A 10,274-nucleotide genomic window follows, 5' to 3' on the forward strand; every position below is an offset into this window, starting at 1 on the left:
CCTAAACAATTTTATCTATGATTAAAAAAAACCCCTCCTTAAGATTAAAAACACTTATTTTATATTTCTAAAGTTATCATATCAGGAGCATTTTGACATTAAGAAATTTTTTAGTTCATTTTCATAAAGAATTTTAAAAAATTTTCCTAAAAAATTATTTGACACCGAAGACATTTAAATTGTTTTTTTTTACAAAAATGAGATTTTTTTTAAAAAAAAATTATATATTTAAAAAAAATTATATATTTTTTCTGGTCAGGCAGCTGCAGGTGCTGCAATCATTCTGACCAACAAAATTTATATAAAAAAAAAAAAAAAAAATAGAAACTCAAAAATTAGAAGATCCCGATTTCCTTTTCTATCAATACAAACAACTCCCTTCCTTTTAATCTTCTTCTCCTCCGATTGGATTTCCATCTAAATAGACAGAAATCAAGCGAAGAAATTCGAGGAGCAAGAAGAGAAAGATCGAGCAACGATAATGGACAATCGACTAAGAGAAGAAGAAGAAGCAGAGCAGCATCAAATGATCACAACTCCGCTGCGTAAGCTTCTGATCTCCTTCTCTGTTTGTTTTATGCTCCTCGGCCATCTCACGCCCACCGACATCGACCTCATGCAGTTCAAGCGGAAGCAGCCACGCCGTCTGCAACAGCGAAGGAAGAAGAAACAGGGGAGGAGGTGCCGGAGAACTCGCCGGTGGAGCAGGTGGCGCTGACGGTACCGGTGGAGGACGACCCGTCGACGCCAGCGCTGACTTTCCGTATGTGGGTGCTGGGGACGGTCTCCTGCGTGTTGCTCTCCTTCCTCAACCAGTTCTTCTGGTACCGGAAGGAGCCGCTGTCCATCACCGCCATCTCCGCGCAGATCGCGGTGGTGCCGCTCGGCCACCTCATGGCCGCCACGATCACCGACCGCGTCTTCTTCCGTGGAAGTCGGTGGGAGTTCACGCTCAACCCCGGGCCGTTCAACATCAAGGAGCACGTGCTCATCACCATCTTCGCCAACTCCGGCGCCGGAAGCGTCTATGCCATCCACGTTGTCACCGCCGTCAAGATTTTCTACGGAAAGCACATCACCTTCTTCGTCTCCCTCGTCGTCGTCATCACCACGCAGGCACAATTATTTTTGTTAATTAAATTGGGAAAGAAATTTGTGATAAGAATTTCAGTTTCTAAAAATTGGTTGAAATATGAAGCAGGTCCTAGGATTCGGATGGGCAGGAATATTCCGGCGGTATCTCGTTGAGCCGGCGGCGATGTGGTGGCCGTACAATTTAGTGCAGGTCTCGTTGTTTAGGTGAGGAATGAAATTATTCATTTTTTCTTTTACAGCCAAATATCCAAAACACCCCTTAGCCTTTTTAATTCAAATCATCAAAGAGCTACCAAATTTATTACAATAGTAAGATAAACCTTCCGTTATTACCCATCTCACTCACCTAACTTTCATCATTCCAAAATATGCTACCTAACCTTCATAATTCCAAAATATATAGCATATTTTCATTATCTCCCTTTCTTTATACGAAATAATTAAGTAGGTTTTGAGTGTATATGCCTTTGAATTTTTATTTGATCCATTTTAAAATTTATTATTTTAAAGTTATACTATCGAATTCATATCTGATCATATTGATAGGTTTGTAGGAGTATATTGGTGTTGATTTTAAATGATTCAGAGTTTTTTAGATTTATCAACTTAGTTTCATAACTAATTTCATATAAAACTCACTAATGAACCTATGCTATTTAAAAATTTAAAAGTTTGATATTTAAGGATTAGAGGAGTTTTATGAATTCATTGATAATATTGATTAGTAGTATCATTGTGTCTTATAATGAGTTTATGATAAATTTTTAAAATCTTTAAAAATTTTAAAATTCCCTACTCTCAATTTATATCATTGAATTCAAATATGAGGATATGAATGCATTAAGAATATTGATTTTGATTTGAAATGATTCATAATTATTTATATCCATCAATTAATTTTAGACAACTTTTAGAAATTTAAAAGTTTAATATTTTTTTGAATCAGAAGAGACCTAGGAATCCATTAGTGGTATTGATTAGTAAATATTTTTTGTCTTTGGTCTTATAAGGAATTTGTGATAAATTTTCTAAAACTTTTGTAATTAATATTTAATATTCTCAATTTATATTATCAAATTCAAGTCCAATTGCATGAATATATTAATGAAAACTACATTGGTTTTAATGGAAATAGGAAGGGTATAATAGGAATATACTATTTATTTTAAGAATTATAAAAATTAGGTATGTGAAATGAGTAATACTCAAACTTCGGTTCAAAATACTAAATTTATTATATTCCTCTTTTAAAGCTCTCATTCATGATAATATTTGACTAATTTTAGTAAAGTCTAAAATTGTAAAGTTGTTTTAGTAAATATCCAAAACACCCCTTAGCCTTTTTAATTCAAATCATCAAAGAGTTACCAAATTTATTACAATAGTAAGATAAACCTTCCTTTATTACCCATTTCACTCACCTAACTTTCATCATTCCAAAATATGATACCTAACCTTCATAATTCCAAAATATATAGCATATTTTCATTATATCCCTTTCTTTATACGAAATAATTAACTGGGTTTTGAGTGTATATGTCTTTGAATTTTTATTTGATCAATTTTAAAATTTATTATTTTAAATTTATACTATCGAATGCATATCTGATCATATTGATAGGTTTGTAGCAGTACATTGATGTTGATTTTAAAATGATTCAGAGTTTTTTAGGTTTATCAACTAGTTTCATATGAAACTCACTAATGAATCTATACTATTTAAAAACTTTTAACTCATTTATCAACTAGTTTCATACAAAACTCACTAATGAATCTATACTATTTAAAAATTTAAAAGTTTGATATTTAAGAATTAGAGGAGTTTTATGAATCATAATATTGATTAGTGAATATAAAATCTTATACTGGGTTTATGATAAATTTTTAAAATCTTTAAAAATGTTAAAATTTATTATTCTCAACTTATGTCATTGAATTCAAATATGAGGATATCAATGCATTGAGAACATTGATTTTGATTTGAAATGATTCATAATTATTTATATCCATCAATTAATTTTAGACAACTTTTAGAAATTTAAAAGTTTAATATTTTTTTGAATCAGTAGAGACCTAGGAGTCCATTAGTGGTATTGATTAGTAAATATTTTTTTGTCTTAGGTCTTATAAGGAATTTGTGATAAATTTTCTCAAACTTTTGTAGGTTTAATAATTAATGTTCTCAATTTATATGATCAAATTCAAGTCCAATAGCATGAATATATTAATGAAAACTACATTGGTTTTAATGGAAATAGGAAGGGTATAATAGGAATATACTATTTATTTTAAGAATTATAAAAATTAGGTATGTGAAATGAGTAATACTCAAACTTCTGTTCAAAATACTAAATTTATTATATTCCTCTTTTAAAGCTCTGATAATATTTGCCTAATTTTAGTAAAATCTAAAATTGTAAAGTTGTATAGGAAAATAATAATTTTTAAATTTGTAATAAATTCTTATTCAAAAATTCGAATTTTATAATATAATTTGTTGTCAATTTTTGCCCCAAAATTATAAAGTTTAAGATCCATTAGTATAACCTTTTTTATAAAAAACTATAAAATAGACACAAATATAATTTTCTATAATAAATGTCTATGAAAACCCAAACTTAATCATATATAATTCAAATTGATCATAAAACATTATAGAATTTAAAATTCATAAGACAACTAAAAATAATTTCTTTTTGAATCATTCTGATTGAAATTTAGACCTCTTATGATTTTTTATTGAAATGAAAAGAGCTCCTTCAATATACTTGAATTCTATCTCATTCCATTTATTTCTGTAATTATTTCTCCATAATTATCCAATAAATGCCATCATTATTATCATTAACACACTATCAAACACATTTACAACTGTTTGCTTACTAACTTAAACCTACCGTATTAAATAAAATTTAGAAAATTAATTAAATTAAATCATTTAATAAATTTACGATTTAAATTTACTTTTTTAAAAAATAGATTCACAGTGAGGTTCAAGATTGTAAGATTCAAAAAAATTGTTGTGAGGCAGAGCTTTGCATGAGAAGGAAGAAGCACCAAAAGGAGGCTTGACAAGGAACCAGTTCTTCACGGTGGCCTTCCTCTGCAGCTTCGCCTACTACGTCTTCCCCGGCTACCTCTTCTCCATGCTCACCTCCATTTCCTGGGTCTGCTGGGTCTTCCCTCGCTCCGTCTTGGCGCAGCAGCTCGGCTCCGGCCTCTACGGTCTCGGCCTGGGGGCCATTGGCCTAGACTGGTCCACCGTCTCCTCCTACCTCGGCAGCCCGCTGGCCAGTCCTTGGTTCGCCACTGCCAACGTCGCCGTCGGCTTCGCGCTCATCATGTACGTCATCACGCCGATCGGTTACTGGCTCAACTTGTACAAGGCCAAGAGCTTCCCGATCTTCTCCGACGGCCTCTTCACCTCTACCGGGCAGAGCTACAACATCTCCGGAATCATAGACCCCAACTTCCACCTCGACATCGACGCCTACGAGAAGAACGGCCCGCTCTACCTCAGTACCTTCTTCGCTGTCACTTACGGCGTCGGCTTCGCGTCTCTCACCGCCACCATCTCGCACGTCCTCCTCTTCCACGGAAGGTGAAGACGGCCGCCCCTGCTTTTCCACGCTAACGGTGTTGAAAACTCTGACCTAATTTGCCTTCGAATTCAGCGAAATCTGGCAGATGAGCAAGTCCGCTTTCAAAGATCAGAAGATGGACATCCACACGAGATTGATGAGCAGGTATAAGCAGGTCCCTCAGTGGTGGTTCATCGCGATCCTCGTCGCCAACATCGCCCTCACAATCTTCGCCTGCGAGTACTACATCGACCAGCTCCAGCTGCCGTGGTGGGGCGTGTTGCTCGCCTGCTCCATCGCATTTTTCTTCACGCTCCCCATCGGAATCATCACAGCAACCACCAATCAGGTCTAATTAATTAACTCGACTCTTTCTCCGCCGGACTGTCTGAGAAGTGAGAAACTGATATCTCTCGATTTTGTGCTTGATGAACCAGACGCCGGGATTGAACATAATCACAGAGTATATTATAGGGTATCTGTACCCCGGTCGGCCGGTGGCGAACATGTGCTTCAAGGTTTACGGATACATCAGTATGACACAGGCGTTGACGTTCCTGCAAGACTTCAAGTTGGGGCACTACATGAAGATTCCGCCGAGGACGATGTTCATGGCTCAGGTGGTAGGGACGTTGATCGCCGCGTTTGTTTACCTGAGCACCGCATGGTGGCTCATGGAGACGATTCCGGATATCTGCAACAAGAGCTTGTTGTCTCCGGAGAGCCCGTGGACCTGCCCGAGCGACCACGTCTTCTACGACGCGTCGGTGATATGGGGCCTGATCGGCCCTCGCCGGATCTTCGGGGATCTCGGCACGTACACTGCCATCAACTGGTTCTTCCTCATCGGCGCGGTGGGGCCTCTGCTCGTCTGGTTCGCGCACAGGGCCTTCCCTGACAAGGAGTGGATCAGGCTCATCAACATGCCGATCCTGATCGGCGCCACCGGGAACATGCCTCCGGCGACGGCGGTGAACTACACCACGTGGATTCTGGTCGGATTCCTTTCGGGCTACGTGGTTTACAGGTACAGAAGGGACTGGTGGAAGCGACACAATTACGTGCTTTCGGGTGCTTTGGACGCAGGATTGGCGTTCATGGCCGTCCTGATCTATCTCTGTTTGGAGCTGGAGAATGTTAGTCTGCATTGGTGGGGCAACGAGTTGGACGGCTGCCCCTTGGCCTCCTGTCCGACAGCTCCCGGCGCCGTCATTGAAGGCTGCCCGGTGTTCCAGTAACCGTCGGTCGGTGGATCACGGCGACGGAGAGTAGATATTTGTTGTTGTATTGATTGAATCGGCAAGGGGAACATAGAAAACCACTGCCAGACTCTATATATGTACATTAGTGAATCTGAAAATTCCAAATTAATTCTTGCAATGCAGATTTCATCTGTTGAAGTAAACGATATAGCAATCTATTCTGATTGAGAAGAGAAAGTAGAAGACGATTTATCAACGGTAGAATTCATAAATTTGCTCTAATAACGTGCCTAAATGAAATTTAATCCGGCCCTATTCTATGGAAGTAGTTTCCTGTCAATCATCGTGATAAATAGTCCTCGGGCAGTCCGAAAATCTAATATTCTTTGATTGTGTGTTCTATTTAGAAATTTTTTTACAAATTTAATAACATAAATATCCTATTATTACACCCATATCCCGGAGTTCTATGCATAGTGTAAAAAGAGAAGATTAATTTAGTTGTCATGGACTAAATTAGCGGTTATTTTTAAATCATTTAGTATTTTCTAATTTGAAATTAACTAATTAAAGAGAAGATTAATTTATAGAACTGAAAGCAATAAAACGTGGTTTACAGGTAAGCAATAAAACGTGGTTTACAGGTACTGAAGGGACGGGTGAAAGCGGCACAAGTACGTGCTTTCCGGCGTTTTGGATGCGGGGTTGACGTTCACGGCTGATTCCGTTGAGATCACGATGGGCTACCGATGTGTAGAAAGTACGGCAGGTCAACGACGAATAAGAGGTTGGCTGTTGCACGGGGATTAGACCGTAAAAGAGAATAGCAAATAGGTAAGATAGTGTAAAATAACGTACCTCGTGATATTGACATTATTATTTTATATAGAGGAGATTGATGAAAAATCATCCCATCTTTTCTTAAAGGATGTCCCTATTTCATCATCCCCCAAAGGACGCACATATATCATCATTGTTCCTCTCCCGCCTTTGTAACTGTCATCGTTGTGCTCGAGTTTGGGCTCTTAAAGTCTTTGGCTCACATGCGTACTTCTGGCTCGGGCTCTCAAACCAAAGCTTCTGAGGACTCGACACTTGCAGCTCCGGTCCTTCGACTCAAGAGGTCCTGGGCGAAATAATAAAATGAGATCCCAAATGAATTTTTAATAATATATAATTTATCTACAATGACTTCTTCTAACATTTCTATTTGCAAAATCTTCTATAATATTATCAGTTTTAAGATTTTCCAAGATGTCTTTCTCAATACATAAAATTGTCAATCCATTTAATCTTTCTTGAGACATTGACGATCTCATATATGTTTTTAATAATTTTAATTTTGAAAAACTCCTTTCAGCCGATGCTACTGTAACAGGCATAGTCAATAAAATTCTATAAGCAATTGCAACATTTGGATAACAATCTACACTTTGAACAAATTCAAGAATATCAATTGCAGACATTATCATATTTGGTAAAGTCGTTTGTAATATTTTTAATTCAGTAAATAAATCATCTAACTCAACATCTGATGAGTTGTCATGAGTTAGAGTAGATTTTAAATTGACACAATATTTTCTTAATTCATCATCATCCAAAGTTCTTAATGTTTTTGAATCAAATAAAAAACCAAATATATTTTCAAAGGTTTTCATTTGCTCGAATCTACATTTTAAAGAAGCAATTGACATGCCCACAACAACAATAAAATAATCAATTCTAAAAGACTCTTCTAATGATAGTGAAACTTCATTATCTATTCTTTCATTAAATTATTTTTTCCTAAAAATACGACGCTTTGTTGTAAATATTGGCTCTATATTCATATCTAATGCAAGATTCTTAGCAATAGTCAAACTTGCAGCATAACCATCATTCCTATACTTTTCAAAAAATGAGATTACACCTTCTAATTGTTTCATGGCAGAGTCTATGCACATAGATTTTGATTCTAATTTCTTACTCACCATGTTTATAGCAAATAAGATATCATACCAAATGACCATACCAAGTAAAAATTCAAAATTTTCGATTGAATTAGCTAAACTTTCAGCTTCACTTATTGACTTTGCATCATCACAAATATTATTTAATTCAAGTAAAGCTGCTCTCACTTCCACAATTTGAAATCTAATAGCTTGAACACTTTTAATACGACTTTCCCAACGAGTATTCGACAAAGATTTGACAGTTAATCCCTTCACATTATTAAGTAAAATTTTCCATCTCTTAGGAGAACTTGAAAATAATGTGTATATGCGTTGCACTACTCCAAAAAAAGAAACAACTTTAACACAAGAGTGGGCCATATCACTAAGAGTTAGATTAAAACTATGACAAGCACATGGCATATACAACGCTCTTGGATTTATTTCAAGTAACCTCTTTTGAACTCCTTGGTGTTTTCCTTTCATATTGGAACCATTATCATAACCTTGACCTCTAATATTTTCAATACTAAGATCAAGTGATTTTAACACATTTTGTAATTCGTTAAAAAGTCCTAAACCTGATGTATCATCTACTTTTATAAACTCTACAAAGTACTCCTCTATTTTCACTTTATTACCTAACATATTAACACATCGTACTATAAAAGTCATTTGTTCTTGATGACTTATATCTGGGGTACAATCAAGAATTATTGAAAAATATTTCGCTTCTTTAATTTTATTAATGATAACACTTTTAACATTATTAGCTAAAATAGAAATCAACTCATTCTGAATTTTATGACCTAGGTAATGATAATGAATTTCATTATTTTGAATACGTCTAATATGATCTTGCATCACATAATCGAATTCAGCAATCATTTCAATCAACCCCAAAAAATTTCCATTATTGTCTTGATAAAGTTTTTCATTAGATCCTCGAAAAGCCAAACAACGTTTAGAAAGACATTTTACAGTTGCTATTATTCTTGTTATAACTTGTCTCCAACGCTCTTTTTCTTTGGAAATTTCTCGTTGTAGGTCTTTATCAATTGTTAGATTTTTATCTAATCGCATTTTTAATTCATTCCAAGTGTTCATGTTAGTTATATGTTCAATAGTGTTTTCATGTTCTTTAAGTCGTTCACTAAGATGTTTCCAATCTCTAAATCCAACCTTTGCTAGTGCACTTCTATTGTTTTCAGATTTAAATAACTTAAAGCAATAAACTTTATCCACATATTTACTGTAAACCAACCACTTTCGGTCTCTTATTTCTCCATTACTTAAATGTCTAGAATAATGAACACAAGAAAAATGCCTAGAAGTGTCGTCCAAAGGATATATAATATTCATTTCTCTTATAGGCCCTTTTTCAACTAAAATATCACGTGCATTGTTATCCAGATTATCCCAATTTGTTGGATCATATATATTAAGTGAAGAAATAAATTGTTCATCAATGTCAATATTCTCATTATCTACCCTATTTAAAACATTTTCATGCTCACTCAAATTTTCTCTTTCTTCATTAACATTATGAATCTCATTACACTCATCTACATCATTCACAGTCATAATTGAATTTTGTGCATTTCCATCACCATGAAAACTTTTAATAAAGAATTTATTAATAGCACCTCTTTGTGATTCAGTCAATTGTTCTAGTTTTTTTCTTTTTTTTCCTTTTCTCACATCCAGAAAGATGTTTTTTAGGCAACATATTATAATATACAAAACCACAACAATTACACAAAAAAATAGATAATTCAAATTATTTCACTAGTAAAGGAATAATAGCACCTGGAATATGATAGTTTTCAATATTAATGGAAATGTCCTAGGTCGTTAAGTTAAGCACCTCATCAAACAACACCTGTTAAAAAAAATTAAATCATTATCAAATTAAAACTAATTAGTAAAATTATGATACTTAAAGAAACAACAATACTAATTATAACAACACAAGTTCAAGCGCATAAGTTCACGCAGAGTAAGTACTTTAGAGGTTTCTTGAACAACCAAGAGTATAAAAAACATTGTGAATTTCTATTTCTCATAGAGTAAGTGCTCAAGTGCTATAATTCTCTAAGATCTATAGTCTAAGGGCTTCAATCATAAGTCCTTTGGCAATTTTCTCTTCTTATTTTTGTAGGATTATTGATAGTTTATTTGACATTGACTAAAGGGATAGCTCATTCACCTAATTAACTAAAGGGATTTAACGAACAGAACACATAACATATCTTAAGTTGTGAAGTTCAAAATTCTAGAAAAATGCAAAAGTTATTCAGTAGAGTTGAAACTCATGACAGGTTACAAAATGAAAAGGACACAATAAGAAATGTAGAATTATACAAATTGCATTTCATACCCTTTATCTAAAGGTAGTGTAAACTGTAAAGACGTGATGTTTAGAAGCTATCCCTTATTTGATGATAGACAAACAATATATATAT

At 34.8% G+C, this 10,274-nt stretch overlaps 1 protein-coding gene and 1 pseudogene across 1 annotated transcript; one reads left to right on the forward strand and one right to left on the reverse strand.

Annotated features, from left to right (window-relative positions):
* Positions 1-283: 283 nt before the first annotated feature.
* Positions 284-6,049, forward strand: LOC122013400 (oligopeptide transporter 7-like). Its single transcript, XM_042569663.1, has 6 exons — positions 284-545; positions 623-1,116; positions 1,202-1,299; positions 4,127-4,696; positions 4,770-5,025; positions 5,114-6,049. The coding sequence occupies exons 1-6, from the start codon at positions 482-484 to the stop codon at positions 5,912-5,914; spliced, it is 2,283 nt and encodes a 760-aa protein (XP_042425597.1). The 5' UTR covers positions 284-481; the 3' UTR covers positions 5,915-6,049.
* A 1,684-nt stretch (positions 6,050-7,733) lies between these two features.
* LOC122013834 lies at positions 7,734-9,538 on the reverse strand (annotated as a pseudogene).
* Positions 9,539-10,274: the final 736 nt, after the last annotated feature.

Source organism: Zingiber officinale, chromosome 8B (genome assembly GCF_018446385.1).
Source record: "Zingiber officinale cultivar Zhangliang chromosome 8B, Zo_v1.1, whole genome shotgun sequence".
Classification (NCBI taxonomy): Eukaryota; Viridiplantae; Streptophyta; class Magnoliopsida; order Zingiberales; family Zingiberaceae; genus Zingiber; species Zingiber officinale.

Coding starts and splice junctions, on each gene's coding strand:
- LOC122013400 (XM_042569663.1), top strand. CDS start 482: ATGGACAATCGACTAAGAGAAGAAGAAGAAGCAGAGCAGCATCAAATG. Junction 1,117..1,201: donor TCGTCGTCATCACCACGCAG/GCACAATTATTT, acceptor AATATGAAGCAG/GTCCTAGGATTCGGATGGGC. Junction 1,300..4,126: donor GTGCAGGTCTCGTTGTTTAG/GTGAGGAATGAA, acceptor GTTGTGAGGCAG/AGCTTTGCATGAGAAGGAAG.